General features: G+C 42.8%; 2 protein-coding genes across 6 annotated transcripts in view; both read right to left on the bottom strand.

Annotated features, from left to right (window-relative positions):
• Positions 1–14687, bottom strand: part of MAB21L3 (mab-21 like 3) — a 51669-nt gene extending 36982 nt beyond the window's left edge. For both annotated transcript variants that reach the window (XM_053294761.1, XM_053294762.1), the window contains exon 1: positions 14515–14687. In XM_053294761.1, coding sequence (XP_053150736.1) covers positions 14515–14687 — 173 coding nt within the window. The remainder of the gene's footprint in view (positions 1–14514) is intronic.
• SLC22A15 (solute carrier family 22 member 15) overlaps positions 8937–17222 on the bottom strand; it is a 49712-nt gene continuing 41426 nt past the window's right edge. For 3 of the 4 annotated variants that reach the window (XR_008315895.1, XR_008315896.1, XM_053294759.1), the window contains one exon: positions 8937–15820. Coding sequence is in view for 1 of the 4 variants with exons in the window: in XM_053294759.1 (XP_053150734.1) it covers positions 15737–15820 (84 nt within the window). In the remaining 3 variants the exon portion in view is untranslated. The remainder of the gene's footprint in view (positions 15821–17222) is intronic. The other variant, XR_008315894.1, reaches the window with a different exon arrangement.

The raw sequence follows: 17222 nt of genomic DNA, 5'->3' as shown, positions 1-17222 counted from the left end.
AGATGAAACTACAATTGGAGTCTTTATGTTTAGGCTGATTTGGAATTAGTTGTCATTGCCATCACAGGATTTTAAAAATATTGTTAGTGAACTCATATGGACAAATGAGTCCCACACAGCTATTAACAGTATGCTGAGCATTAGTCACAAAATGGGGCACCTTAGCAGCAGGCCTGATATTAGCACACAGCCAGAGGTGTTCTTCTGGACTTTGGAGCCAAAGTCCAGGGACTCTACACCCCATGGGGGCCCCCAAATCCTCTTTAGTCTGCCCTGGGTGGTGTGCGGTTTGTCGCAACTCTCAAGAACCTTCAAGTTAAAAAATGATGCTTAACTTGCGGTGGGGATGGGGGTGGGGGGCAAAGGCCTTTAGGTCCAGGCTCCAAAATTACCTAGGTGCATCTCTGCACACAACACCCTTAGGCATATGCTAAAGCCCAACTTCTTGGCAGGTTCCACTGCTGAAGCCCCAACTGCCTCCTTCCCCTTTCTCTGCCAGATGGCTTTTTAAAAAAACTTTAAGCTTTTTGCAGCTATCTATGGTGAACATAAGAACACCCCTGCTGGATCAGGCCCAAGGCCTATCCAGCATCCTGTTTCAGTGGCCCACCAGATACCTCTGGGAAGCCCATAGGCAAGAGGTGAAGGCATGCGCTTGCTCCTGCTGATGCTGCCCTGTAACTGGTATTTAGAGGCATCTTGCCTCTGAGGCTGGAAGTGGCCTATAGCCACCAGACTAGTAGCCATTGATAGACCTGTCCTCTGTGAATTTGTCTAAGCCCCTTTTAAAGCTACCCAAGCTAGTGGCCATCACCACTTGTCATGGTAGGGAATTCCATAGATTTATTATGTGCTGTGTGAAAAAGTACTTCCTTTATTGGTCCTAAAATTCCTGGTGTTCAGTTTAATGGGAAGACCCCTGGTTCTAGTCTTGTGTGTGTGAGAGAGAAAAATTTATCTGTCCACTCTCTCTACTCCATGCATAACTGTATACACCTCTAACTTCATGTCTCCCTGTAGTCACCATTTTTCCAAACTAAAAAGCCTCAGATGCTGTAGCCTTGCCTCCTTGAGGAAGGTGCTGCAGGCCCCTGATCATCTTGGTTGCCCTCTTCTGCAACTTTTCCAGTTCTGCAATGTCCAGTAGTGGCTGGTGAGGGCACTGCCGGGGGTGGGGGCGAGAGGCACCTTTAAGCGTAAATTAGTAGGTGCTTACTTCCAGTACCACTGCACCTGAAAGCTGCTCAGAGCAGTGGCATGCTGCCCAGCACCCCCAGTGGCAGAACTGATTCCCCACCATAGGGGATTGGTTCCAGCAGGGGATTGGTTCCAGCAGGGGATCGGCTCTGCCACTCACATGCGTGGAGGCAGGTGAGTGGCGGAGCCAATCCCCTGCCACAGGGGGTACTCGACAGCACACCACTGCTTGGGACAGCTTTCAGTGCAGTGGTACCAGAGGTAAGAACCTACTAATTTACACTTAAAGGTACCTCTCGCCACCACCCTGCCACCACCCTCACCAGCTGATACTGGCAATGTCCTTCTTAAGATATGGAAACCAGAACTGCATGTAGTATTCCAGATGTGGCTGCACCATAGACTTGTATAAGGGCATTACAATATTAGTGTTTTTATTTTTCAATCCCCTTTTTAATGATCCCTAGCACAGAATTTGCCTTTTTCACAGCTGCCGCGCACTGAGTCAACACTTTCAACGAGCTGTCCACATCCCCAAGAACTCTCTCCCTGATCAGTCACTGACAGCTCAGACCCCATCAGTTGGGTTTGTTAATCCCAATATGCATCACTTTACTATTGCTTACATTGAACCGCATTTGGCATTTTGTCACCCAATCACCCAGTTTGGAGAGATCCTTTTGGAGTTCCTTACAATGTTTTGGATTTCAATATCCTGAAGGTCTCAATTAAGTGCTTAACTGTGGAAGCTGTTTATGCTTTTTAAACTAATTTTTTAATGAATGACTGTATTTTGTTTTATTGTGTTTTAGTATTGTTGTATTGGATATGTTTGTTATTTCTATTTCTGCTGGCCAATGGCTGTAATAAAATTGATGATGATATCCTGAAGAGTTTAGTATCATCTGCAAATTTGGCCACCTCGCTACTTACCCCAACTTCCAGATCATTTATGACACCAATGGATCTCATCTAGGCTTCCACCGGCAGCCCCCACCGACCCAGCCATGCCCCTTGTGTCTGACGTAAGATGCAAGGGGCATGGCAACAATAGCAGACGGGGCTACGTGCCCCCATTTTGGTGTAAAATTCAGTAAGTGCTGGACTCCCAGCGTGGCTGGGTTGTCTTCTCCATGCTTTCAAAGGCAAAGACAGGCATTCCCAGCCAGGCTGGGAGCTCAGCACTGGCTGAAACCTCTCAAAAACGGAGCCGCACAGAGAAAAAGTTGTCTCTGTCCATCCTCTCCACTCCATGCATAATTTTATACATCTCAATCATGTCTCCCCCTTAAGTTGCCTCTTTTCTAAGATAAAGAGTCCCAGATACTGTAGCCTTGCCTCATAAGGAAGGTGCTCCAGGCCCCTGATCATCTTTATTGCCCTCTTCTGCACCTTTTCCAGTTCTACAATATCCTTCTTAAGATACGGTGACCAAAACTGTATGCAGTACTCCAGATGTGTTGCACCATAGATTTGTACAAGGGCATTATAATTAGCATTTTTATTTTCAATCCCCTTCCTAATGGTGGTGCAGTGGTAAAACTGCCGCCCTGTAACCAGAAGGTTACAAGTTCGATCCTGACCAGGGGCTCAAGGTTGACTCAGCCTTCCATCCTTCCGAGGTCGGTAAAATGAGTACCCAGAATGTTGGGGGCAATATGCTAAATCATTGTAAACCGCTTAGAGAGCTTCGGCTATAAAGCGGTATATAAATGTAAGTGCTATTGCTATTGCTAAATGTAAGTGCTAATGATCCCTAGCATGGAACTGGCCTTTTTCACAGCTGCCTTCTACTGAGTCAACACTTTCAACGAGCTGTCCACCACAACCCTAAGATTTTTCTCCTGGTCAGTCACCAATAGCTCATATCCCATCAGCATATATGTGAAGTTGGGTTTTTTTGCCCCCATATGCATCATTTTACACTTGCTTACATTAAAACGCATTTGCCATTTTGTCACCCACTCACCCAGTTTGGAGAGATCTTTTTGGAGCTCTTCACAATCTGTTGTGGATTTCACTACCCTAAATAGTTTAGTGTCATTTGCAAATTTGGCCACTTTGCTGCTTAACCCAACTTCTAGATGATTTATGAAAAAGTTAAAGACCACGGGTCCCAGTACTGATCCCTGGGGGATCCCACTTCCTACTTCTCTCCATTGTTAAAATTGTCCATTATTCTTACCCTGTTTCCTGTCCTTCAACCAGTTACTGATCCACACATTAACTTGTCCCCTTATCCCATGATTAAGTTTGTACAAGAGCCTTTGGTGGGGAACTTTGTCAAAAGCTTTCTGGAAGTCCTAGTATACTGTGTCAACTGAATCACCTTTATCCACATTCCTGTTGAAACTCTCAAAGAACTCCAAAAGATTAGTGAGGCAAGACTTTCCTTTGCAGAAGCCATGCCGGTTCTCCTTCAGCAAGGTCTTTTCTTCTATAACAATTTTGTCAAGTATGCTCTCTATCAATTTACTCGGCACCAAAATTAAGCGGACTGGCCTGTAATTTCCAGGAAACCCCCGCCCCCACCCCGGATCCCTTTTTGAAAACTGGAGTCACATTGGCTACTTTTCAGTCTTCTCGTACAGAGCCTGATTGTAGGGACAAGTTACATATTTTTGCTCGGAGAGCAGCAATTTCACATTTGAGTTCCATCAGAACTCTTAGGTTGATGCTATCTGGCCCTGGTGATTTGTTAACTTTTAGTGTTTCAAGATAGTTTAGAACATATTCCCTTTTCACCTCAAATTGGCCCAGTTCTTCAGCCTCCAAGCCTGAGAAGGTCAGTTCTGGAGTGGGTATATGGTCAGTATCCTCCACCGTGAAGGCAGAAGCAAAGAACTCATTTAGCTTCTCCGCAATCCTCCTCAATAAACCCTTTCATGCCCATATAATCTAAAGATCCAACCATTTCCCAGGCAGGTTTTCTGCTTCTGATATATTTAAAGCAGCTTTTGTTATCCCCCTTGACACTTCTAGTGATATGCTCCTCACACTCTCTCTTTGCATCCCTTATTGTCTCCTTGCATTTCTTTTGCCAGAGTCTATTTTCCTTTCTGTTCTCTTCATTTGAGAAGGACTTCCATTTTCTGAACAAAGTCTTCTTCCCTTTTATAGCTTCCCTGACTCTACTTGTTAGCCATGCTGGCATCCTCTTGAACTTGGTGGTACCTTTCCTCCTTCTTGGTATACATTCCAACTGAGCTTCTATTATTGTGGTTTTAAATAAGTTCCATGTTTTCTGGAGTGATTCGACTCTCCTGACTTTCTTTTTCAACTTCATTTTTACCAGTCCCCTCATTTTTTAGGTTTCCCCTTCTGAAGTCCAACACATCTGTGTTGGACTTTCCTGACAATTCTCCACTCACATATATACTGAAATGGATCACACTATGGTCACTGCTCCCCAATGGTTCTGCAATTCTGACATCTCACACCAAGTCCTGGGCACCACTCAGGATTAAGTCCAAAGTCACTGTCTTTCTGGTTGGTTCCACGAAAAATTTTGTACACCGCCTAGAGATGTACATATCAGGCAGTATAAAAATATGATAAATTTAATAACTGTTCTAAGGCACAGTCATTTAGCAGGTCTAGACAGTCTTCCTTCATAACTGGTTTGATTGGCTATTTGGAATATATAGGACTTGTTCACTTGAAGCTATGTATTGGGAGCAGTTGTCAGCTAATTAAAGGTTTTAAGGTTTGTCCTCCAAGAAAATTACAAAAGGTGAGTAGTACTCACCTTACCCTTGTGCTGCATGTCTCCTCTGTGATGAAGGGGGACCACTTGTGTGCCTCCCCACAGAGTTCCCCACTAAATTCCTGCTAAACTCCTTTGATATCTGTTTGCAAACTCCTGTTAGCAAAGTCCCTAGGAACAAAGCTCCTCAAGTCTGAGCCTTGTCTTCAAGATCTGCTGGCAATCTGACTTCCTCAGGAAGGTGACACCTCCCACAAGCTGAGTCACTCATCTGGAATTAATCTACTCAGGCTAACTGCTCCTGCGCTGTCAAAAAACAACAACACTTCTAGCCAGCCAGAAATCAAACCCTACAAAATTACTAGCCCTAACAAACTTAGCTTTTCATCCCCACTCTGTTTTCTTGTTTGTTTGTTTCCTTGCTTGATATCTTCTTATGGAGAGAAGTACAAGCTTGTTGCCTCCTCTGCCTTCAAGGTCGGTTGGCAATCTCTAAAGATCTGCTGGCAACCTGAAATCTCCTTTGCCGCCTTCAGAGTATGCCCTGAGACTTACTTATCAGGCCCTGTTGCCTATTAGAAGATTTTTTTTTTTAAGAAGCCGGTAAAAGCAGAGGATGTTTCTTAGCTTTAACAATATCTTCCTTCCACACTGCTGCTTTGGGGTGGGGTGGGGGTGGAGGCATGGTTTCAGACTCCTTTCTGTGTTTTCATTTGAGGTGTATTTCAGTGGACATCATACTGTATTCAAGTTTTAAACTGCCAAACAGACCTCTCTGACTGCTAGTCTGGTCATTGCCTTTCATGAATCCTGTTTTTTTAGAAGGACTTTCAACAGCTAGGCCAGACCTGCACAACTTGTGTGACCAACCAAATACAGCCCACCAACCATGTATTGTGGCCTGACAGGTGTTTGTCAGCCCTGTTTTTGCAGTCCCAGGTAATCAGTAAAAAGAAAGTGGACTGTGGACTGTGTTGAATTTGGTAGATTGCAAGATGTGCAGGTCTAAACAAGGCCTTCCATTATTTATCCCAAATTCCGTCCCAATCCTGTATGATTATTTGTTATTTTCTATAATGTTTTTGTTTGCCCTCTATGCTCTAGAACTAGCTTTTTTCAACACGCCTCCAAATTTCAATAGATTTTATTTATTTATTTATTTTTACATTTATATCCCGCTCTTCCTCCAAGGAGCCCAGAGCGGTGTACTACATACTTGGGTTTCTCCTCACAACAACCCTGTGAAGTAGGTTAGGCTGAGAGAGAAGTGACTGGCCCAGAGTCACCCAGCTAGTATCATGGCTGAATGGGGATTCGAACTCAGGTCTCCCTGGTCCTAGTCCAGCACTCTAACCACTACACCACGCTGGCTCCATTTGATTTGGAATCATGTCTTCCAAAAGCCCAGAACTGTTAATGCCTTCCCAAGAGTTAAACAGCATGTAACTCTCAAAGTATTTCAGGCAGATTTTTTCAATCCAAAGATATATTGTGGGGTTACTTCTTTTCTGCTCCGCCTTCAATGTGAGGTCTGTCTCTTTCTCTTGGCTACTATGGTGCTATCCAGGCTTCAGTGGGTGCCTCAAATCCTGAAAATGATTAAAATCTTTCTGTAACAAAGGAAAATTTGGGCCTACTCCAGGAAACGGGGATGGTGTCATAGCTGGGCCAGATTAGCCCAAGGGCTCACATTCACTCGCCCTCATTGACTCTTTTGCAGTGACAGCAGTGGCATGTTGGCTGACAGATTCATGCCTGTGCCATGGGGCAGATCATCGCAAGGCCTGGGGGATGCTCCCTTTGGCCTCTGGAGAGGGCAGGAAGTGTAGCTGCTGCATGACTTCTAGACAGACATTACTATTGGCCAATGGGGAGGGGGAAGACAGAGGCGCTCTTATGGGGCCAAAGTCCAGGGCCTCCACACCCCCTGAGAGGCCCCCAAATCCTCCTTAGTCTGTCCTGGGTGGTGTGGTCGCAGGCCCGCACTATGCCAGGCAGCTGGGTGCAATTGTAGTGGATGCTTTAGAGACAGAGGGGGGAGTGGGGAAAAGTGATAGGTTGCATGTTGAAATGTTTCTGCTAATGCATATTTGCATAAATATACTTGTTTTATATCCTTACGTTCTTGTGAGTCAAGTTGCTGTTTGAGTCCTCAAAAGCCCACGTTAAAAATATTATTTATTTATTTATTATTATATTTTTACACCGCCCAAAACTTACGTCTCTGGGCAGTTTACACGAAGATTAAAAGTAAAACATTAATTAAAAAATACATTAATACTTTAATGTATTATTATTGTATTATTAATGTATTATTATTACTACATTAATATTGTATGTCTCACTGTGTGTGTAGGGGGATGATGCTTAACATGCAGAGGGGGGTGGGGCTCCAAAGGCCCTTAGGTCCATGCTCCAAAATTACCTGGGGGCACCTCTGTGGGAAGATATCATGAGACAGTTGGCAGCAGTCCTCACTTCCTGAGGGTGGGAAGTGGAGAAGCTGTCACTGTTGCTGCATCCTTTACTAGCAGCTCCTCCCCTCCCACTTTGGGAGGCTGGGAAGAAGAGGAGCTTGGTAGCAGCTCCTTCTGTCCTACCCATGAAGGTTTGGAAGTGCAGTAATCATTCTGTCCTGCCTTGACATTAGCTCTTAATTTGCACTATAAAAAGGTTGAGCAAAGTCTTGCTTGTGTCCTGCACCTGTGTGTTTGGCTTAGCCCTACAGCTCTCTTGCAAGGCTCTCAAGCCCAGCAGCTGTGATCACTCCCCTCACCCTCTTAAATTGCCTTTCAGATTAGCTAAACTCCTCCCAATTGAAGTGGAAAAACTCTCTATCCACTGTAAATTCCTTTTCTTGCTCATTAAATTTTGTTGTAAACCGCTTTGGGATTGTTTTAATGAAAGGCGGTATATAAATTTATCAATCTATCAATCAATCAATCAATAATGCACAGTATTTTTGCCATTGTTTCCTCATCTTTCTCAACTAGTCCAACTTGTTTTCCACTTACTACTTAATAATAATAATAATAATAATAATAAATACAATATTTACATAGTGATCTTCAGTGTTCAAACGGCATACACTGGATTGGAGCAATCCTTATAATCCTCCCCTCCATAAGGTAGGTTTGTATTATCTTTGTTTCAAAGGAGGGTCCAAGAGCACCTTGCTCGACTCTACACAGAATTCATGGCAAGGTGAGATTGAAACTAGCGATTTTCTCAATTCATAGCTCAATCTATGAATCAAATTTCATCATCCCCCATCATCACTTTTCTTTTAATTTGACCAGTCTTCACACCATTCACAACCACATACTGGTTGTGCGCGTGCATTTTGCTGTAACAACCTAGCCCTTCAATGGCTTCTCTACAACTTCTTAACCTAATACAAATAAAACAATATAGCCAATGAGATAGAAGTGTTCTACTATTCCTCCTGCAATAAACCTTCCCATCTGGAAAACCTCTAAATATTTTACAGTAGATACTTGCATACTTGGTTGTGTAATGTAAAGATTTCCAATATGATCCTACTGTACGCAGAGGCAAAGCATGAGCTATTGGAACAGATACTGCAAGAGCTTATGGCAGAAGCTGTGTCTGTTTAATGATCAGTTAAGAGAGATGGTAACCACATGGAAGCTCTCATGATGATTAAACAGGAGTTTAGTAATCCTGCACAGTCAGTTCCATATGCTCCATGTAATATTTAAGTACTAACAAACCAGCAAACAGTTACAGATTCAAATGTATTTCTAAAGGCTAATGCCAAGTTGATTTTTCCATTCTGCTAACTCCAGGATGAAGTTAGCAGCAATTTACAACATATCTAGGGAAAGTATTGATTCATGTTGACAGTTGACACTTCCCAAACCTTCTGGGACAATGCCACTCCAAAGTGGAACCACTTTCCTTCTTGTTACTCCTTGCAGGGACAGGTATAAATATCTGCTCTCAAAGAAATCACTCCTTGCACTGGCAGAAGGCAAACAAGTAAATTGGTATGAAAACTAGGTAGACACAATTGCAGATGACCATGTCTTTTATTGAGGAGTTTTTGAAAGGAAGGAGAAGTAAAGGCACAAAGTCAGTCAAACACACATTACACAAATTGTACAAATCAAAGGCAGTTCTACAGCTTTAAATTGGCAATGTCTTACCCAAGGTGGGCAAGTGTCTGAAACCCTCAGGCTGCAGTCCTAAGTATACTTATTGGGAAACTAAGTCTTCCAGCAGTAAAATGATCCTAAAAGTATTTACTTAGGAGTGCAATATAAAGATCATCAACACTCCCAATGGGGCAAGGGTTTCCTGGGTTGATTTCTGTCTAGATACCACTGTATAATACTCTTCTCTGCAAATGGATCCAGAAGATGTGTACACATCTTTGCAGACTGTCTCTCCAGCCCCTGGAGACACACTCCCCCTGCCCCCCAGAGAGCTGAAAGTGGTTTGAAAACTGGATTGCCATACATGGTTTGCACCTTTACCCCTTTTGCCTCAGGGAAGCATTTGGCAGGTTTTTATATTCTTTCAAACTCATCTGTGTATACTCTTAATTTGCCTGTCTCCAGCCTGTGTTTCTTAGTATCAAAGATTCCACACTTAGAACCAAACTGGCAGCAGGATTAATCTGGCAAATGGATGGGTGGCACAGGGAAGATAGAACAAATCACATCTGATACAGGAACATAGTCATCTGTGGCACAAATACCTTAAAAGGAGATGGAATTAGCATGTAAATTCAGCACACAGGAAAGAGTTCAATCTTCCCATTATAGAACAGGTCATTGTTTTTAGCAGCACAGATGTGCAACTGGATGGCTGGCAGCTAGGAAGAAGTACATTTGATGGCAAGAGGCCCTAGAGCACATATCTGTTAGAAGTGTGACATTGTCTATATATGTCCCTTGTATTTAAAGTGCCCCAAATTCTGAATTTCGAAAAACAGCTCATAAAAAGCACCTTCAGAGTAACATTTCTGTAGACAAATAGGCTTCAAAAGGCATCTTTGAATGAGCCACAATTAACATTTCTTCACAGGTTATCATTTAGAGCTTAAGTATGGCAGACTCCACTGATGATGTAGCTGCAAACTGAATTCCAACAAATAAATTTAACTCGTTTTAGAGTACTACTTGTCAGGACACCTGCTTAAAAGAAATAGTTACAGAATCTGATGTGTTGACTGAGGAAAGAAAGAGTTCTGGAATGGTAAGATGAGAGAGGATGAACAATCTATCTCTAGAAAACTGAAATCCCATTTATTATCTTCCACAACTTTTATGTATAGAGTTTTATCTACAAGTAAGAGGTATTCAGTCAAGGAAAATGAAAGCTGGGATTCTCAAGATTCTGTACTAGCTGCTGGTTTCTACATTTGGAGACCAAAATCTGTGACCTGGACCATGATCACTGTCATAAACATTCCTAAGTTCTCTTTTTGGTGGGTGGTTCTTCAAGTACTGTAATGCTGCTCTCCTTTGAGACAATACTCAAAGAAGTACTCAAAATAAATAAAGACTCAAAATAAGGACTCAAAATAAAGTCAAGCCCATTAATTAGTGGCATGTTTTTAGGTGTTGACTGCTCTCTCACTTGCTCTCCCATGTGACAGGAAGATACTCTTTCCTTTCCAAAATGCCTATCCTGCGTGTTTCTTGTTAAACCTTGTTCAAGCCCCAGAAACACACCCCATTATTAAGAGCTACACTTCAAAAAATAAAATAAAAATATGTTTTTATTTTTAAAATAATAATAATAGTGTGCTTTAAAAAAATAATAGTGTGCTTTAACATTAAAGGACCCAATGCCAGCAACTCAAAGCATTTTTTGCACCAAGTTCCATAACACAGCCTCAGCATAAACCTTTGGGGTGCATCTGGTGATTCATGGAGGACACACACCAACATGGATTAGGCATAGTACTACAATATTTTTTATATATATCTGGCCATTTGAAGCAGCATGTGATGCCATTTTTATTCCATTGGCAGCAAATGAACCCCTACACAAGTTTGTCCTTTAGCCATGTGTGCCACCATAGGTGTGCCACCACAGACACGGCTAGGCATACACACACATTTGCAGAAACCAATTCAAGCATACATCCCAGGAATTGGTTCTAAAGTGTTTAATCTGTGTCCATCTTCATTCTCAAGAACCAGCCCTTGACTTGCAATTCCAAAGGAAACTATCTTGTTCCAGATTTGCCAGACTAAGTCATATGTGTATCAAATTCCAACAAAAACACTGTGCATGTGCAATAGGTTTAAAATAATGTGCAACACTGCACATTATTCTAAACCTCTGCATTTACCTCTGGCTAGGTAGTATTTCTAAAGCAACAAATCATTTAAGAGACATTAAAGTGCTTATGAGGAAAATCAATTATTTCACTTCTTCTAATGGCGCCCTGGTGAGGAGTGACTCACACAAGTACAGTACTAGATACTGAGAAGCTGGCATTACAGCTTCTTTATAGCACAAAATCAGTTCAATGGGACTCTGCAGCAGTTGTATGTGTCCATCTCAACCCATGCCAGATGTATACATTCAAGTTATGGCAACACTTTACTCCTGTCAGAGCTTATAAATTGTTAAATTGTTCAATACAATAATTAGGGTTTCAATCTTGGAGCAACTGAAATCATTACTAGCAAGAGAGAGCTATCAAAGTTCCATTCCTTATATTAAGTCTGACGAACTGGAGCAGTCATCTAAAAGCTGTTTGCTTTATTTATATATTTAAATTGTTTCTGCTTTATTTCTAAAGCACCTATGATGGCACACATCACCACAATACTAAACCATGAAAGTCACAACAGAACAAAACATACAACAGAACACAGCAGATAAAAGACAGTTCCTGGGGATAATATAGGAGCAGCCAGCTAAGGAAAAGACAAACGGAATGCAATCCCTGGAAGACCATGGAGAAGGAGTAGATTAGGACAAGGCACAGGTGAACAGGTGCAATGAACGGTATTTTCTGGACTGGAGGCCAAAAGGTAAAAAGAGTTCCTTAAAACTCTCATATCTTTTTTAAAAAAATGTAATAAATTACAATTTATTACAATAAAAACTGTAATAAATTGCATGTTTAACTTCATCAGTGAGGTCCCAGGCATAGCACTCCTTCCTAGACACTCATGCTGCAAGACAAAGCTTATTTCCTGGTGCAGCCAAGAACTACACAGATGCAAGCAGCCTGCCTACCTACCTGCCTGCTTCCTTCCTCATCCCACCATGTTTACAAAGTTGTTTCTCACTGGTCTTCCCAGGGAAAGCACACCATTTCCACTGTGCCAGTTCACCAATGACCCCACATATACCTATTAGTACATGTGCAATCAAACAGTGATGGCCTGCCATAAATCTCTTATTTTAAAAACACATTGAGGTCATTCACACAATCAAGAACTGTATTCTATGTGGGTTTGGGAGCTGAGTGTGCTCCCAATTTTCGGTTGTGTGGAAGCAAGGTAGGAGGAAAACCTGGGTAGCTTCTCTTCCTACCTTTCTTCCACACAATCACTTCCACCCAGGTTTTCCTCTTACCTTGCTTACACACAACCCAACACTGGGAGCATACACAGCTCCCAAACCCAGGTAGAAAACAGTTCTTGATTGTGTGAACGACTTCATTATGTGGCAAAATAGGTTTTCCTCAACTACAAAATATTAATTTGAGAAATTCAAAGCACTCAATGACAGCCTCACTACCCCAATATTCATGATTTACCAATTTTACAAGGACTTGTGTTTTAGTGTATTTTTGGCTCCCCAGGACTTATTTAAATGTATTGTCCATTTTCACAGATTGAGAAGTCAAAAGAACTAACAAAAATCACAAGGGAACTTGTTTGATCAAAAACAAAAACAAAACAGAAGCAAGCACACACATGTCCAGATTTCCACCTGTGTTTGAATAAGCATTTTTTCTTTACTTTCTTGCTTCAGAAAGAGTCTTATAGGGCAATCCTATACATGCTTATTCAGAAGCAAAAGTCAGCCTCACCAACTTCAATGGGATTTACTCCCTAGTGCAAGGGTTCCCAGCCTTGGGTTCCTGATCCTGTTGGACTGTCATCAACTCCAGTCACAATGGCCAAATGAGAGTTGTGGTCCAGCAACATCTAGGGACCCAAGGCTGGGAACTGCTGTCCTAGTAAGTGTGCACACTACTGGAGCCTTAGATTTGTTTTAAAGGCACTGAATTCAGAATGAAGAATGGCAGTCACCATGGTCAAGGCCAAGGGAAACCATCATCTCTCTCTCAGGAAACAGCTCCTCCATCCAGCAATTTCCCCCCTTACTGGTACACATCCTTTAGTCATGCTGTGCTTCCAGTAGAGCTTATCTAAGGATACATGCTGAAAAGTTTCCAAAGGTTTTTTTGCCCTCCAACTAGCACCTCTTGCAAGTTGGATAGGGGATGGGTGATAGGGAGAAGAGATTCATTTAAGCTTTTTGGACTCTAGTGTCAAAGCAGCTTCTCACTCAGGTCACTTCTATCAACTTAAAAAGGGACAACTTTCATTGGATCTGCTCTTCCAAAGCCTTTTTGTTTGAAGTCCCCAAGCCCTCCCTCTGCTGCTTTCAGGAACAACAGAGCTTTTGAAGTGATCAAAGCCCCATCAGACACAGAAATGTAACTGCATTTTTCCAGAAATGGCAGGTGGAAGGAGAATTGTGCTGTGGGGAAAGCTGTCCTGTTCCTTCCTCTTCTGGTGTATGTTTTAGCACTGAAGTGGGAACAGAATATATAGCTCAGAATTAGACAAAAGTGTTAAAGAAAAACTAGAGAAATGAGAGCATCTAAGCTGACATGGGAGGAGCGGGGAGGAAAGGGGTATTGCTGGTCATTAGCCAATAGATGTCTCAAACATGCCCAACCTCAGCCTAATCTGCCCTGTTGGAAATAAGTCCTGGCAACAACTAATAAAATGTTATTTCCCTATAACCAGAGTTTTAACTGGAATCCCCAACTAAAACTGAACAAGTAAAATGGTCTGGAATCAATATTCCATTATCTGAATTTAAATGCCTTTAGATACCTGCTGGATTGAAAAACTACAGAGGAAAAAATGCCCTCAAAGCCACACCATCTAGAGCAATAAAAGAAAAGTCAGTCCTGCGAAGACTGGTCATACAAAATTCAGCAGGAATCAAACTCCACTTTAACTCAGATATCTTGATTGGCCTGCAGAAACTTGCCAGTGCAGGCAGCATCTACTGCAGCTTTGGTTTGGCTAGTCCTACAGATCTGCACAAGTCCTGGAGCAGATAGAAGGGGCCTCCTGGAGTATGTCCTCCAACCTTCTACCTCGAGACAATATACCAGGTACCTAGAGCATCAACAGATGCTAGTCCAGAGCAGAAGAGCAAGCTATCTTCACACACATTGGTAAAATATGATGCTTAATTCAAAAAGAGAAGTTGCAGAGGTCTACAGTAAGCTGAGACAGGCAACAACTAGAGTCAGGTGTGTATGCTATGAGTCAGATGCAGCTCTGACTCTGGTAGCAGTGGACCCACTAAACACAACCAGCTCGTACACAGAAGGCAACCCTTCAATGGGCACATTGCGTGCCACCTACCTTTCCTGCATTACCATTCTGGAGCTGCAAGTGGTGCTGGGAAGGTTTCCAAGGGCTCCCATCTCTGGCCTCAACTCTCTTCCCTCCCATTTACAATACAGGGGAGGAAAGTGTGTGTGCGGTGGGAGGGAGAAGTGTGCATGCAAATATTTACACACTTCACAAGGAAGCATGGAGGGAGGCCGTCACACAGATTATTGTGCTGTTCAAATCCCTTAGAACAGTCTTCTCTCCTAAGGAAGAGAAAGGATAATTGTTTGCCACTACTCACAGCCACACACTTTTGGAAAAATAAGAGGTTATCTGTGAACAAGAGATTGTAATCCTTCAACAACAAACAGAGCAGCAAGCAAACATAAGAAGTTTGAACTCAAGTTGGCAATGCTCGTTATCCTTCTGTTCAAATTCACCAGCAGGACTCTGCTGCTCGTACTTTCTTTGTCAGGCAAGAGTAGCCCAAAGCAGACTAAGACCTGGCTGAGTAGCGCTCCCCTCCCCCGGTGAAGTTATGTGACACAGAAAATATACAGGAGTAAATAGTCAAAGGTGGAAACAGTGTAAGATCGACCAACTCTTGGTTGGCAAGCTCAGGGCTCTTGTGTTAAGGCAGTATCTTTGTGCAAAAGTTAAAACAAATTTTTAAAAAACTAGTCTTGCTGGTCTCTGCTCTCTTAATATTGCTGCATTCTACAGAATGCCTTATCTACTGCATTGCCCCAAAATTAAAATTCTGCACAAAAAAGAACCAGCAAGAATTGCATTCATGGCACAAGATCTCTGTTCTCATCAAATGGATCAAATTATGCCTCTCCACAGTCAAGTTTCACCAGGAAAAAACAATCCATGCTTAATGATCAGACCATTCTCAACTGAATAAAAGCCCACTTCAAAGGAAGAAACTAACACATGCAGAAGAAGTTTGGCTACCAATTCGGTCCATTCCTAAGATTCACAAGTGGCACCCACATCATGTATGGCCTGCACATTCTTCAATTGTGACAAAATCAGGAACAGTCTTCATCTGCCAGAGTAGTTACCGGTGACAAGCAGTCATCCTATGGCAAGGGTCTGATGGTGACCTACTTTTCTCTTAAAAGCAGACACAACAGTACTGTGCATATTTCTTCTGCCCACAGATTGCTCTTGACTTTAAAATTTGCACAGATGAATCTGACTAGATAATTCAAAAATGACATTACATTAAATAGAGGTGTTTTATCCTTCACTTGATCATTTGAGTCTCTTCATCAGCATCATAGAACTCCTCATCTTCACTTCTGCTCTCAGCTGAACTATCATGATCAGACTAAAAAAAAAAAAAAAGATTCTGATGTCAAAAATGCACTCCAGCAAGCTTGGAATAAAATACTTTACAAACATGGTTGATTTCAGCATTGCAAGACCTTTCTCCCAATTTATGGATGAAACCCAGAAAACACAAGGAAGCTATTCCCACAATCAATGGGAAATGGACTAAGCTCCCTTAGCCCGCTTTCGGTTGATCAGGGGAACCATTGGGCTCGCGGGCGAGCCCAGTACTCCCAAGGTGGCTAGCCCGCCTAAAACACCCTCCCCTTAAATGAGGTTAACGGAGCAAGCACTCATGAGGTTAACTGAATGATACATGAGTAGACCCCCGACTGGGAGGCTGCAAGCAGCCTCCCGGACTCAGGGGTCTCTGCAGGATGGCCCATGCACTCAAGCGGGACTTCTGGGGGCCATGCGGCCCCCGATCTCCACAGCCCCCGTCAGCTTCATGATGAAACTGGCCGTCATGTGGGCGGCCAATTCGGCTGCCCAAGGCTATGAGCTCGATCGTCTGCGGGGAGAGCAGGCTAAGCCCACTCTCTCCGCAGACCCGACAGAAACTCTTCTCACTGATCGTGAGAAGAGCTTCATGGTAGCCTTTGCCACAAGCCATAATGTCTCAGCCCACGTGCAAGATGGAGGTAATACTCTAATTTAAGTTACAAGGCTGGGATAAGGATTACTAAAGCAACATATGCTTTAAACATTATAAAGTGCTATAAAAATATCATCATTATTAATACAACCTGGCCAACATTACAATCAACTAATACTTCAGATTTTGATTGTATTTGCTAAGTTGTATTTGGGGCGAATCCCCCACTGCTTACAGATCCTGTACATTCTGGGTTAGAAAGTCAGTTACTTCTGCACAAAACTCGGCAGGTAAGTGATAGGATTCCACGTAAGCCAATTCCTGACCCTGCTGAAGCCTCTTTTCTACCACTTTGTACACGTAGTCTAGGAAGGTAGGAATTCAACCTCTCCAGTACCTGTGGCTCCCACCTTAGTATGTCTCCAACACTGCTATAGCAACAGTCTTCAATAAAGTGGAAGCCAACCCTGTTGCCACTCATCTATGCTTTCTTCATCATTGGCATGGGGATCTGGGTTAAACCTTGCCTCTGGATGCAGACAGAAAAAGGGTCCGCACAGAGTGGTGTACTGCTGTGTACACCACCTCTGCAACCAGATGGTGGCCTGTTCTAGAATAGGGCTTCCAAGCCTTGGATCCCCAGATGCTCTTTAGACCATTGTGGCTGGGAATAATGGGAGCTGTAGTCCAACAACACCTTGGCCTCCAAGGCAGGAAATGCCTGTCCTAGAGAAAAAGGGCTGCACAAAGATTTAGGAGATAAATTTACCGTTAACCATAATTTCAATCAAAAGTTCCCAAGAGT

The sequence above is a fragment of the Hemicordylus capensis genome, chromosome 2 (assembly GCF_027244095.1).
Source record: "Hemicordylus capensis ecotype Gifberg chromosome 2, rHemCap1.1.pri, whole genome shotgun sequence".
NCBI lineage: Eukaryota > Metazoa > Chordata > Lepidosauria > Squamata > Cordylidae > Hemicordylus > Hemicordylus capensis.
This window is presented reverse-complemented; position numbering and strand designations above follow the sequence as displayed.